Source organism: Lutra lutra, chromosome 7 (assembly GCF_902655055.1).
Source record: "Lutra lutra chromosome 7, mLutLut1.2, whole genome shotgun sequence".
NCBI lineage: Eukaryota > Metazoa > Chordata > Mammalia > Carnivora > Mustelidae > Lutra > Lutra lutra.
In genome coordinates, this window is record NC_062284.1 from 23,430,831 (window position 1) to 23,444,849 (window position 14,019).

General features: G+C 50.0%; 1 protein-coding gene and 3 non-coding genes across 9 annotated transcripts in view; all 4 read left to right on the plus strand.

The window, feature by feature from the left end:
- The first annotated feature begins 2,402 nt into the window (after positions 1–2,402).
- Positions 2,403–14,019, plus strand: part of LOC125105380 (uncharacterized) — a 77,646-nt gene continuing 66,029 nt past the window's right edge. For 5 of the 6 annotated variants that reach the window (XM_047738827.1, XM_047738826.1, XM_047738828.1 and 2 more), the window contains exons 1-4: positions 2,403–2,513; positions 3,601–3,638; positions 8,210–8,347; positions 11,200–11,336. In XM_047738827.1, the coding sequence (XP_047594783.1) occupies positions 3,601–3,638; positions 8,210–8,347; positions 11,200–11,336 (313 nt within the window). In that variant the 5' untranslated portion in view covers positions 2,403–2,513. The remainder of the gene's footprint in view (positions 2,514–3,600; positions 3,639–8,209; positions 8,348–11,199; positions 11,337–14,019) is intronic. The other variant, XM_047738830.1, reaches the window with a different exon arrangement.
- LOC125105928 (small nucleolar RNA SNORD109A) lies at positions 3,071–3,137 on the plus strand. The gene has a single exon (XR_007129167.1). It is a non-coding gene; the product is annotated as a small nucleolar RNA SNORD109A (small nucleolar RNA).
- Positions 8,599–8,693, plus strand: LOC125105848 (small nucleolar RNA SNORD116). The gene has a single exon (XR_007129096.1). It is a non-coding gene; the product is annotated as a small nucleolar RNA SNORD116 (small nucleolar RNA).
- On the plus strand, positions 11,588–11,682 carry LOC125105849 (small nucleolar RNA SNORD116). The gene has a single exon (XR_007129097.1). It is a non-coding gene; the product is annotated as a small nucleolar RNA SNORD116 (small nucleolar RNA).

The following is a 14,019-nucleotide window of genomic DNA, read 5'->3' on the forward strand; positions in this document are numbered from 1 at the left end:
AACACTGGAAAAATGTAAAATTCCATAAATAGATTATATTTTGTATTATGTAATGATGGTAATAATTGCCTAGCTTTAATAATAATGGTATTATGGCTATGTATTAGAAAATCCTTGTTTTGAAGAAATTAAAATGATTTAGGGGATAAAGGAAAATTATAGCTTGTAATGTAAATGGTTCAAATACAGGTACAGACAAATATTTTTACTCTTAATCACTTAGCAAAATATTCTCACAGTTAAGCCATGTTGTATCATGTATCAGAACCTCATTCCCTTTTTATGGATGAGTAATATTTCACCGTGGGGATATATCACATTTTGTTTATCCATTTATCACTTAGGGGATATTTGTGTTGTTTTCACTTTTTGTCTGTTCTGAATAACTTTGCCAGGAACATTTGTGTAGAGGCTTTTGTGTATATCTTATATTTTTAATTTTTTAGGGGTGATAATATGGTAAATCTATGTTACTATGTTGGGGAAGTGTTTGACCAGGATTTTTAAGATCATATTTGTTGCATTTAAAAGAAAAGTCTAAGCACAGTGAATGTTATGCTAAATAGTGGAGGAAACTCTTATTGTAGATATAATTAAGTCAATTGAGTAAGTGTTATATATACCATTGAAGTCTATTTCCTCATACCTGTTGACTTAGTGGATGTATATATATTTTTATCATCGTACATTCTTGCTTTTGTATTTTCAGTAGAATTCTAGACGTTATAGAATCAATGTCATTTTGAATATAAAGCATTTCCTTGCCTTGTAACATCAAGATGCAGAAAGGAAAAAGAAAAGATGTTGCTTTGTTTTTTTAATAAAGCAAAACAACCAGTAAAAAAAAATGCAGAAAGGATATCTAGAATAAATGAGCTGCATAATACTCAAAGATAGTAGAGATTGTTAAGATCAGTAGAATTTTGCCACAGAAATCATGCAAATTTTTTTTTGACTAATGTTCATGTAGACTACAGTGAAAAACTTTCGCTTGTGGGGTTCGTAACTGACACAGCCATCATTTATCGTCCTCTTCAGTTTTTATGTGTAAATCAAGTGGTTCAGTATGTTTTAGGTTTATGAACACTTGTGTGATTTCATGGGTGACTTCAAGGTCTATTCTTTCTCATAAGCAGCAAGTGAAAAGTACCCTTTTGAATGAATGTAAAAAATGTGAAGAAAATGAGAGACAAAACCACTGTTGGTAAACAGTACACTCTTTCTATTCTAAGCAAATGAGGGTGGACTTCTACTTACTTATTTAAGTGCTAGCTCACAATTTCATGGTTTTGAATTCTACCAGTTTTTCATGTATTAAATATTTAATCTCTGAATGTCTTGTTCTTTGGTTAAATGGTGTTCCTTTGCATGTGTGCTTGCTAACAAATATATGAGCTTTTAATACATGAGAGTGTGCAGTGAACATGTGTTTGTCCCAGCCTGTTTTCAATTTTATATTTGTACTTTTATTTTTTTTATTTTACCTACAGTAAAATTCACTATTGTGCAGATGTATGTGTATTTTGACAAGTGTATAGAATAGTATATCTAACACCACAAATATGATATGGAGGAGTTCCATTACCCCTAAAAACCTTCTTTATTTTACTCCTTTCTAGGCAGCCCCTCATTCTACCCTATAATCTCTTGTGACCACTATTTTTATAGTTTTGCCTTTAACAAAATGTCATTTAAATGTAATCTAACATTACATAACCTCTGAGGTCCAGCTCCTTGTAAAAAGCATTTTGAGTTCCCCAGTTCACTACCAAGCATTTATCCTTCAAAGACCTATGCTAACCAATCAACGAACTCCTAGGATAATTAATTGCATTCTGTTTTGAATAAAGATCAGCTATGGTTATTCTATCTTAGTCCTTTTATGTCTTGATCTTCTGATGTTCTTTTCCATTTTGTTCTATTTTATAATTTCCATTATCTTATGAAATTTTTTGTCTGTTTTTTAATTTTTAAAATTGTTCCATTAGTTTTTATATGTTGTAATAGATTTTCAAAGTTCTTATCTCTTACTTCAAAAATATAAGTCTTACAACACCCCTATCATGTGCCTTTAATTTACACATCAAAAAGCATCTTCATAAAGGCTTTATTTGGTAGAATACAACCTTAGAATTTCTCATTCAAAAAGAAAATTGCTGTGCCACCACTTTACATAGCATGGTAGAGAGGATTATTGATGATTTGAAGTATGAATAATTCAGAGAGGAAATAAGTGAAGAAATGAATGGCAAAGATGGCTAAGAACCATCTGTGGTTGATAGTTGATAGCTAAGAACAAATGATTGTGCTTTATTTTTAAATGGCTTTCATGTATTCTGGGCTCTAACTTATATTATTTGTGATGTTTTCCTGCAGGACAAAGACTGGGTCAAGTAACATACTTTAGGGAAGAGAGATGTGCAGCTGTCTGATGCTTTTAAATTTCTGTGTGTGTTGAGACCAGCAATGTCAGAACATCACATTCCCTGGGTTCATTATTTCAAAAGTCCAAGGTAGAATATTTTAATAATAGGTTTCTTTTCCCCATAAATGTGCCTACTTTGTTAAATAAATATTCATTATTATTTCTTTCATTCATTAAATTAAAAAAAAAATCTCTTCTGGAAGTAACCTGTATAATTTCTGGGAATCATTGATATATTTGCTTTTTGTACCATTTTATAGTGTTTGTAAGTAATCTGGTAAAATGAAATGCACCAAAATATTCCTTTATTTATCTTTTTATTATTGGCAAGTCCAGAATATAAATGTTTCAACTCATATTCTACTGTAATCATACCTTATTTGCTACCACACTTATGAATGTATCCTCATTTCTCCTTGAAATTTTAGTTGACTATTTTTTAAGTTTTCCCAATTGATTTTGTGTCATTTTATTAGAAAATCCAAGGTTATATGCCTTTTGTTCTATGTACATAAGAGTTCCATTATTCAGATACTAAATAAAACATATCTTGTACATTTACTATTCTTTATAATGTAGTAGATAAGCCTGAAGAAAATAAGCCTGGCTATGGAAATGCTTATTTGTTTGAGAGGATTTTTGTCTGGATCAATGATGAGCACAATTGTCTGAGGATGCTGAGGGACTCATTCCAGATGTCAATCTGAGGTCCAGATGAGTGGCCCTCTGCTAGGACAAATAAGACTCTCAAAGCCTGGCTGTATTTGATGACCTTAAGTGAAAAAAACAATACTGCTGTGAGCATACCTTTTATTTCTCTTGGAGCAAGGTGTTAGCCTCCTATCTCACGAGGCAGTGTGCAACTTTAGGTATGCTATATGGCCCCAGACTTGCTTCATTTTGCTCACATTGAACAAAGAGTTGTTGATAGATATTTGTATATAGGGAACATTTTCTTGCGTAATATATGAAACAAAAGAAAGATTAAATTAAGAGTTCAAGCAACTGTGATGAGTACTTGAAGTGTCATTAGAGTTGGCTAAAAGAAGGAAATATTGCATACTTATATTAAATATTGACAATGGAATCAATTTTAGTGCTTAATATTTTTCAGTGTAGAGGACTTTCACAGATTACATATTTTCTTTTCTTTCTGTCATATTTTTCTGAGGTAGATGGGATGGAATGAAGTCCTCCACTTCAGAGAAGAGCAGTGAGTAACTACACCAGCATCCTTTAAATTCATATGTCATGTGTTCTGTGCCTCATCCTGAGGTCTCTGTGTTCCATCTTTTCAATGACTTACAGGATGATATCTTCCTTATGTCTCATTTTATTTTTTAAAAGATTTTATTTGTTTATTTGATCCAGAGAGAGTGAGCTCAAGGAGGAGAAGTGGCAGGCAGAGGGACAGGGAGAAGCAGACTCCCCACTGAGCAGGGAGCCCAACATGGGGCTCGATCCCAGCACGCTGGGATTACGATCTGAGACGAAGGCAGATGCTTAACCAACTGAGCCATCTGTGAATCCCCATTATGTGTCATTTTCTTTGGTGAGTGTCTTCACCCTCCTTTCCAACTTTTAAATTTTATATTATCTGAGTTCTGTATGGATTGACAGTTGTAGAACTTTGGAAAATTTATTGATTTTAGTTTTATATTGCAGTGAAATATTCTTTTATGAAATTAAGCTACAATTGGAGTTCCTTAAAATTATGATAGTTTCATAATATTGACTCCATGATTAAGATTATGATAGATGATTTTGTTCAGATCTGTAAGATCATTATTGCTACTTTTTGCATTATTGTATTTTATATTATGTTTATCTTTTCATTTTTTGGTGTGAAAAAATATAAGATAATTTTCTAAGATCTTTCTAAGGCCTTAATTTTATTTTAAAATGTTTTATTTATATATTTATGACAGATCATGAGCTCACAAGAGTGGGGAGAGACAGAGGGAGAGAGAGAATTGCAAGTAGACTCTAAGCTGGGCACAGAGCCTGATGCAAGATTTGATCTCATGACCTGAGACCATGACATGAATGAAAACCAAGAGTTGTATGCTTAATTCATTAAGACAACCAGGTGCCCCCTTGGCCTTCATTTAAATGATAAAGAAACAAATTCAAAAAAGATTTTTCTAAAACACAAAGAAATTCAATTTTCCATATGGTATTTGTCTCATAAACAATATTAGTTTGGGTTAATCAAGTGAATAGATAGTGAAATTGCATATATTAATTTATTAATCATTTTTTTATAATTTGAAATATCCATAAATAAGAAAAATAGTCTGTGTCTTCCTTGTCAGGATCATATAGAAGGTTTATGTTACCTGGAACTTGGTGTTTAATATTTTAGGAAGAGGTCAATGTTTTTTTTCTTGACAATGTTCTTGTCACACATACTTTATACTTATATATGTGTGTACGCATGTAGATATATATTTATATATTTTAAAGTGTGTATTTATTTTTCCAGAATGTAGCAAGGTCATTCGAATGAAATCAATAGTAATGAATAAAATAGACTTGAACACTAATAATTGTAACATCATAAATTAAAAGAGCCCTATCAGATACTGAAGTAAACTCCAGAATTTCCACTATTAAAATAAATATATGTCTAGATATATCTATATCTATCTATCTATATATTGAGAAAAATATTTGAGGATGAATATAAATGATAGGAACACTAGAATATATTTCAGTATAATCAATATGATCCTACAAATAATCACTTGTATATTTTCCCATCTGTATATTTATATAATATTTATTTAAATATAAAAGTGCATTTGTAGTGCATGGTTGTTGTTTCAAGGTATAGAAGTATATCACATATAATATTTATGCTTTAAGGGGCAGGTATTAAAAATGTACTACCCTGGGGCACATGGGTGGCTCAGTGGCTTAAGCCTCTGCCCTCGGCTCAGGTCATGATTTCAGGGTCCTGGGATCGAACCCCACATCAGGCTCTCTGCTCGGTGGGGAGCCCGCTTTCCCCTCTCCCTCTCTGCCTGCCTCTCTGCCTACTTGTGATCTCTGTCAAATAAATAAATAAATAAGATCTTTAAAAAGAAGTCCTTTCTCCCTAAGATTGTGAACAAGACAACAATGTCCTCTCCTATCACATCTATTTATATTTTTCTGTACAGTCATAAACCAAGAAAAGTAAATAAAAGGCATAAAAATCAGAAAGTAAGAAAAAAGGCTTTTTTACAAGAAACTCAATTACCTATATTAGAAAATAATCAAAGAATCTACAATAACAATCCCAGGACTAAAACTGAGTTTAGTAAGATTGCAGGATACAAGATCAATATATAAAAGTCAATTATATTACTATATACTAGCAATGAACACATGGAATTTGAAATAAATGCCATTTACAAAGCACAAAAATGAGCTACTTATGTAATAAAATGCAGTACAATATATGCAGTAGCTCTATGACGAAAATGCAAAACACTGATTAAAATTATCAAAGAAGACCTAAGTAAATATAGAGGTATACTCTGTTCATGGATCAGAAGTCTCAGTATTGTATAGTTGTTAGTTATTCCAATTTCATGTGTAGATTGACTACAATGCAAGTAAAGATCACTGTAAGCCTGTTTGTAGTTATCAACAAAATATTTCTAAAATTCATACTAAAGGTAAAATAACTAGAATAGCAAAAGAGATTAAGAAAATGTAAATAGAGGCGCCTGGGTGGCTCAGTTGTTAGGTGTCTACCTTTGGCTCAGGTCATAATTCCTTGGTCCTGGGATCGAACCCCACGTCTGGTGCCCTCCTGCGTGGGGAGCCTGATTTTCCCTCTCTCACCCACTCTGCTGTGTTCCCTCTCTTGATGTGACTCTCTATGTCAAATAAATAAAATCTTTAAAAACAAGAAAATGTAAATAAAGTCAGAGAACTGACATTGTTATTTTAAAGCTTACTGTAAAAATATAGTATACAATAAAGTGTTAGTAAAGGTATTAAAGCACAAAGAAGATAATATCATTTCAAGAGTCATGCAGAAAGATAGCATGGGTGGTTTCTGTAACGCTGGCAATGTTTGTTTCTGGATATGTTTGTTGAAAAATTTCTGTTTTGGAAGATGAAAATGAACTTACTTCTATAATTAAAATCATGTACATTACTGTATCATTATTATACTTCAAGAAAAAGTTTAAAATATCATATAAACTTGCCATTTTGGAAGATTCAAATTAATTGAGCTCAATAATTTCAAGAATGCACTTTGCTCTTTATTAGACTTGGAAAAAAGGTTAAAATATCATATATAAATACTCTAAATACTGGATAGTACATTACCAAGGAATATTATTGAATACTGTGTTTCTTGGGGCCTGATGATTGATGCTCTCAGGATATTCAAGAGTGTTCTTCTTTTGGACAACATTTCAATCAGCTCTTGAACAGGGGTGGTAAATTCAATCACCATAATGAAAATGGAGCTTACTTAAAAAAGCATTATCTATTTAACCACAGGCAAGTCAGAAAACCATATGCTCAGTACGTATATAAGTATTCATATTTTGTACATATTAAAATATTTTTCATTAGCTTATTGAATTCCATGTTATGATGAAGGAAAACATACTTAAAAAATAATTTTGGCAATATTTTACTGCTACACTAATTGACATGAAAATCATAAATTCAAAATTACTATACAGAAAATTCTACTGAGGTACAAATCAAGATGGTGGAATATGGCCACACCACCGAACAGAGGTGTGCCGGGCAAGGAGTATTTGCAGTTTATTTAGAGGCACAGCCTACAAAGGCCCCTAACTGTGGACAGATCTGTGCCCTGGGTGGGAATGGGCCCTGCATTCAGTCGGGAGTTAAGCTGGCCCTCAACGGGACAGGGGCATCGACTGCCAAGGGCTGTGCTGCCTGCCTGGCAAGGCACTTTCAGCTGAGTGTGTGGACATGACCCCTAGCGCCGAGTTCATGGCCGCCTCAACTCTGGCTAGGGCTTTGAGTTAGCCTAAGGCCTGGACTTCAAATGCCGGGAGTGGCAAGCTTCAAGTGGGCCCTGGAATTTTATCGATGCTTGCTGAGAAATCTGTCTCCTCCACCTCACACTGGGACACATGTCAGCAAGACAAACACCACATCGCAGGGGCCTCCCTTCCTGCCAGCAAGTGCGGAGAGAAACAGCGCGCTGTGGGGGCCAGAAGGATTTGGACAGGGGTGTCTCTGGCCTTGTTCAACAACACCCTGGAGGTGTAAAAAGTGGATATTGGAGATCCCGTGGCATTGATCTTATGGCGCAGTGGTGGGAGGCCAGGTGGCCTAGGGACCTTGTCCCGGGAGGGCCTGTCCGGGCCTAAGCCCTCCTCCCAAAGGAAACCACCCTGTGGACACCTGAACAGCAGAAACACACCCAACTGGACCTGCCTCCTACATTCACATGGGGCCCAAAAGGGCTCCCCGCCCTAAAATGCCACAGCCACACCCAACCATAAACCCCTTCCACACATATGCACCCATGACGTGCCCCGGAACACACAGAAAAACGGACACACAAACACATTCACCCGGGAACTCACACCCGACCCCCAGGAGAGACCCATGCGTCCGCGACCTTGCCTGGCCGGCGCACGTGGCAATCTGCCCGGCTGCCGCCAAGCCTGCGGAACAGAGGGTCAGGAACAGGCAGAGGCACGGCTTCCCCCCAGGCCCGTTCTGAGCCGCGTGGCGAGCTGCGCCCCTGGGTCCGTGGCTCATGCGTGCGTGCTCCTTGTCCACACTTGTCAGGTGCGGTGGCCACGCCAGGCGGGTTCCCGGTCGGCCCAGAGAAGATGGTCTTCCCGTCCTTGGATGTGCGGGGCTGGGCCGGGTCCGCGGAAGAAGTGCGGTCCAGCGCGGGTGCCCTGCGGACGGATCGGCGAGACGGTAAGCCTTCCATTGTCTCAGGTGGAACCGTTGGCGGTGGGATTTCCCGCGCCTGGCCGAGAGGCTGCCAGTGCGCGCGAGCCTTGTGGCGAGCGGGGTCTGGCTCCCGGTGCGAGGTTGCAGCGCTCCTCTGGCTGAGGGGCGTGGGTCCGCACGGGCCGCGCTGCTGCAGGGCTCGGAGGCCATGGGCTTAGCCCTCTGAGCCACCCAGCCTGGCCCGCACAGGTGGCCCGGCGGCCCCAAATGTGCTCGGATCGATGATGACTCCCTCATTCTGCATTCCTTGGAAAAGCTGAACAAAATGAGTGAGAACTCCCTACCGTCGTTCTCATCGAAACTGAGGTCCAGCACGTTGTCTCCCCCGGGGAAGAAGGTAGCAGTGAGGGACAGCTTCCCCTCGGTCACACGCCGGCAGCCACCACCACCACCACCACCACCGCCACCGCCAGCACCACCAGCACCACCAGCACCACCAGCACCACCAGCACCGCGTGCTCTAGCCCCCGAGGGTCCTCGGCCTGGGAAAGTGGCGTGCGCGGCTCAGGGCCCGCGAGGCGTTTCCAGGCCTTCGCCGGCCCGGAGACCCTCGGAGGCGTGGCCGGGCTCTTGGGGCGAGTCGGGCAGATGGCATCCCGGTCGTGGGAGGCCCACAGGGAGGCGCTGGGCGAGGCCCTGTGTGCGCCTGTCCGGGAGCAGCGTGGGCCAGGGTGGCGGTTCAGGCAGAGCTCCTGGGGGAGCGTGTGGTAGAGGCTGGCAGCGGCAGGCGCCATGGGTTGCGAGGAGGTTCCCGGGCCCCTCCTCCCGGTGGCATCAGTGGTGCGCCCCGGGGGCTTGTGGGTAGAGGGCAGAAGCCCAGGGCCAGGACGCTGCCCTTGACAGCGCCTGGAGGTATCCCCGTGGAGGCCCAGTGGGGCCCCGCAAGGCCCGTGCCGTGAGCCCGGGGCGAAAGTGGAGCCGCCGTGCAGGCTGTGGGCCAGGACAGAAACGGCAGGGCCGGGGGAGGAAGGCAGGCGGGCTGCTGGCGGGGAGCTGCGCGGCCCGAGCCTCTGGTGGTATTCTGACACACCCGGTCATGGCTTCGAGGGCCGTGGGGGCCGTCCCCGCTGGGCGGCCAACTGGTGGCTACGGGGGCCGGCTTCGGGGTGCCTGGTGGCCGCGTTTCGGTCCCTTCGCCGAGTACCCCCGGGGTCTCCGTCCCCGAGGAGCGGCGATCGCTGGGCGTCTTCCCAGCGTCCCGCAGGAGTGCGATTTAGATGGATCCCAGCACGGCCGGGACGGCGTCCGCCGGCGCAGGCCATGGGAGCCATGGAGGCCTGGCCCCCCGGCGGGCCTGGGCCCGCGCAGCTGTTGGTATTTCTCAGGAGGTCCCTGTGCCTGGTGGACCAGATGGCCCGAAGCCCCGTGGGAGGGTGGGGGCGCTCGAGAGCCGTCCTTGCGAGCCTGGACCCAGGCAAGGGCAGGGCAAGCCCCGGGAGCACGGATCCCAGTCCGGCGCTGTGCCCTGACCGGACGTGGAGCTGGGCAAAGGGTCAGCTGTCGTGGCGCTGGAGGAGAGGTGGCCTCCTACACTCGCTCCTCGCACCTTTCCGCGGCGTCGCAGTGGGTGAGCGATGCCGCCAGGGCCAGGGTCCTCGGTCCTGCGCCGAGCGAGGGGCCCTGACTAGCGTCCCGCACGGTGTCTGAGGGAAACGTCCGCTGGGCTCGTGGCCGTGCGCTTCAAGATCCCTGCCTTGGACGAGCGAGGCCCGTGGGAGCCCCGGGTGGGGGGGACGTGCCGTGCAGGCCGCTGCCTGCGCACGTGGACCGAGCTGCGGAATGAGTGCTCATTCCCTCAGGGGCGGGGCCCACGAAGCCTGCTGGCCGTGGACACACCCGTGCCCTGGGCGGGAATGGGCCCTGCGCTCAGGCGGGGGGCCAGCTGGCCCTCGGCGGGTCACGGGGACCGCTTGCCATGAGCTGTGCTGCCTGACCCGGCAGGGCCTTTCGGCTGAGTGCACGGGAGGTGGCGCCTGGCCCGGAGTCCAAGCCCCCTCTCCTCTCGCTAGGGCCTTGGGGCAGCGTAGGGCCAGCTCCTGCTGTCCCAGGGCTTGCTGTTTGCGTGGGCCTGGGGGTTTGGTCGGTGGTCACTGAGGGTCTTTCTCCCGATGTCAGGCGGGGTGACGCCGGGGCAAGCGTCAGGGTGACAGAGTTGACATCGAAGCGGCCTCCGGGCCCTGCAGCGGGAGCGGCTAGCTAGAGACGGCGTGCTCCGCTTTGCCGGGGGAACTTGGACACGCGGTGTCTCTGGCCTTTTTCCGCCACCCCTTGGGGGTGTCGAACGTGGCGCTCGGCGATTCCGCGGCACCGACCTTGCGGCACGGCGTGGCACGCCGGGAGGCCGGTGGTCTTAGTCCCGGGAGGGCTCTGTCCGGGCCTGAGGCCTCCTTCCTCGGGCGACCACCCCGTGGCCACCAGACAGCGGAAACGCACCCACCCGCCACCTCCCTCCCCACACGCCCACGGGGCCCACAGGGGCTCCCCGCCCTCACACGCTACGGCCGCACCCAACCACTACACCCCTCCCGCACACACGCTCGCGTGCACGCGCCCCTGCTGAAACACACCCCACTGACCGGGAACACACACTCCGCCCCCGCAGACTCACACCCGACCCCCAGGAGAGACCCATGCGTCCGCGACCTTGCCTGGCCGGCGCACGTGGCAATCTGCCCGGCTGCCGCCAAGCCTGCGGAACAGAGGGTCAGGAACAGGCAGAGGCACGGCTTCCCCCCAGGCCCGTTCTGAGCCGCGTGGCGAGCTGCGCCCCTGGGTCCGTGGCTCATGCGTGCGTGCTCCTTGTCCACACTTGTCAGGTGCGGTGGCCACGCCAGGCGGGTTCCCGGTCGGCCCAGAGAAGATGGTCTTCCCGTCCTTGGATGTGCGGGGCTGGGCCGGGTCCGCGGAAGAAGTGCGGTCCAGCGCGGGTGCCCTGCGACGGATCGGCGAGACGGTAAGCCTTCCATTGTCTCAGGTGGAACCGTTGGCGGTGGGATTTCCCGCGCCTGGCGAGAGGCTGCCAGTGGCGCGCGAGCCTTGTGGCGAGCGGGGTCTGGCTCCCGGTGCGAGGTTGCAGCGCTCCTCTGGCTGAGGGGCGTGGGTCCGCACGGGCCGCGCTGCTGCAGGGCTCGGAGGCCATGGGCTTAGCCCTCTGAGCCACCCAGCCTGGCCCGCACAGGTGGCCCGGCGGCCCCAAATGTGCTCGGATCGATGATGACTCCCTCATTCTGCATTCCTTGGAAAAGCTGAACAAAATGAGTGAGAACTCCCTACCGTCGTTCTCATCGAAACTGAGGTCCAGCACGTTGTCTCCCCCGGGGATGAAGGTAGCAGTGAGGGACAGCTTCCCCTCGGTCACACGCCGCAGCCACCACCACCACCACCACCGCCACCGCCAGCACCACCAGCACCACCAGCACCACCAGCACCACCAGCACCGCGTGCTCTAGCCCCCGAGGGTCCTCGGCCTGGGAAAGTGGCGTGCGCGGCTCAGGGCCCGCGAGGCGTTTCCAGCGCCTTCGCCGGCCCGGAGGACCCTCGGAGGCGTGGCCGGGCTCTTGGGGCGAGTCGGGCAGATTGGCATCCCGGTCGTGGGAGGCCCACAGGGAGGCGCTGGGCGAGGCCCTGTGTGCGCCTGTCCGGGAGCAGCGTGGCCAGGGTGGCGGTTCAGGCAGAGCTCCTGGGGGAGCGTGTGGTAGAGGCTGGCAGCGGCAGGCGCCATGGGTTGCGAGGAGGTTCCCGGGCCCCTCCTCCCGGTGGCATCAGTGGTGCGCCCGGGGGCTTGTGGGTAGAGGGCAGAAGCCCAGGGCCAGGACGCTGCCCTTGACAGCGCCTGGAGGTATCCCCGTGGAGGCCCAGTGGGGCCCCGCAAGGCCCGTGCCGTGAGCCGGGGCGGAAAGTGGAGCCGCCGTGCAGGCTGTGGGCCAGGACAGAAACGGCAGGGCGGGGGAGGAAGGCAGGCGGGCTGCTGGCGGGGAGCTGCGAGGCCCGAGCCTCTGGTGGTATTCTGACACACCCGGTCATGGCTTCGAGGGCCGTGGGCCGTGACTCAGCACCCGTCCCCGCTGGGCGGCCAACGTGGTGGCTACGGGGGCCGGCTTCGGGGTGCCTGGTGGCCGCGTTTCGGTCCCTTCGCCGAGTACCCCCGGGGTCTCCGTCCCCGAGGAGCGGCGAGCGCTGGGCGTCTTCCCAGCGTCCCGCAGGAGTGCGATTTAGATGGATCCCCAGCATGGCCGGGACGGCGTTCCGCCGGCGCAGGCCATGGGAGCCATGGAGGCACTGGCCCCCCGGCGGGCCTGGGCCCGCGCAGCTGTTGGTATTTCTCAGGAGGTCCCTGTGCCTGGTGGACCAGATGGCCCGAAGCCCCCTGGGAGGGTGGGGGCGCTCGAGAGCCGACCTTGCGAGCCTGGACCCAGGCAAGGGCAGGGCAAGCCCCGGGAGCACGGATCCCAGTCCGGCGCTGTGCCCTGACGGACGTGGAGCTGGGCAAAGGTCAGCTGTCGTGGCGCTGGAGGAGAGGGTGCCTCCTACACTCGCTCCTCGCACCTCTTCCGCGGCGTCGCAGTGGGGTGAGCGATGCCGCCAGGGCCAGGGTCCTCGGTCCTGCGCCGAGCGAGGGGCCCTGCTAGCGTCCCGCACGGTGTCTGAGGGAAACGTCGCGGGCTCGTGGCGTGCGCTTCAAGATCCCTGCCTTGGACGAGCGAGGCCCGTGGGAGCCCGGGTGGGGGGGATTGTGCCGGCAGGCGCTGCCTGCGCACGTGACCGAGCTGCGGAATGGAGTGCTCATTCCATCAGGGGCGGGGCCACGAAGCCTGCTGGCCGTGGACACACCCGTGCCCGGGCGGGGAATGGGCCCTGCGCTCAGGAGGGGGGCCAGCTGGCCCTCGCGGGTCACGGGGACGCTTGCCATGAGCTGTGCTGCCTGACCCGGCAGGGCCTTTCGGCTGAGTGCACGGGAGGTGGCGCCTGGCCCGGAGTCCAAGCCCCTCTCCTCTCGCTAGGCCTTGGGCAGCGTAGGGCCAGCTCCTGTGTCCCAGGGCTTGCTGTTTGCGTGGGCCTGGGGGTTTGGTCGGTCACTGAGGGTCTTTCTCCCGGTCAGGCGGGGTGACGCTGGGCAAGCGTCAGGGTGACAGAGTTGACATCGAAGCGGCCTCCGGGCCCTGCAGCGGGAGCGGCTAGCTAGAGACGGCGTGCTCCGCTTTGCCGGGGGAACTTGGACACGCGGTGTCTCTGGCCTTTTTCCGCCACCCCTTGGGGGTGTCGAACGTGGCGCTCGGCGATTCCGCGGCACCGACCTTGCGGCACGGCGTGGCACGCCGGGAGGCCGGTGGTCTTAGTCCCGGGAGGGCTCTGTCCGGGCCTGAGGCCTCCTTCCTCGGGCGACCACCCCGTGGCCACCAGACAGCGGAAACGCACCCACCCGCCACCTCCCTCCCACACGCCCACGGGGCCCACAGGGGCCCCCGCCCTCACACGCTACGGCCGCACCCAACCACACCCTCCCGCACACACGCTCGCGTGCACGCGCCCTGCTGAAACACACCCCACTGACCCGGGAACACACACTCCGCCCCCGCAGACTCACCCGACCCCAGGAGAGACCCATGCGTCCGCGACCTTGCCTGGCCGGCGCACGT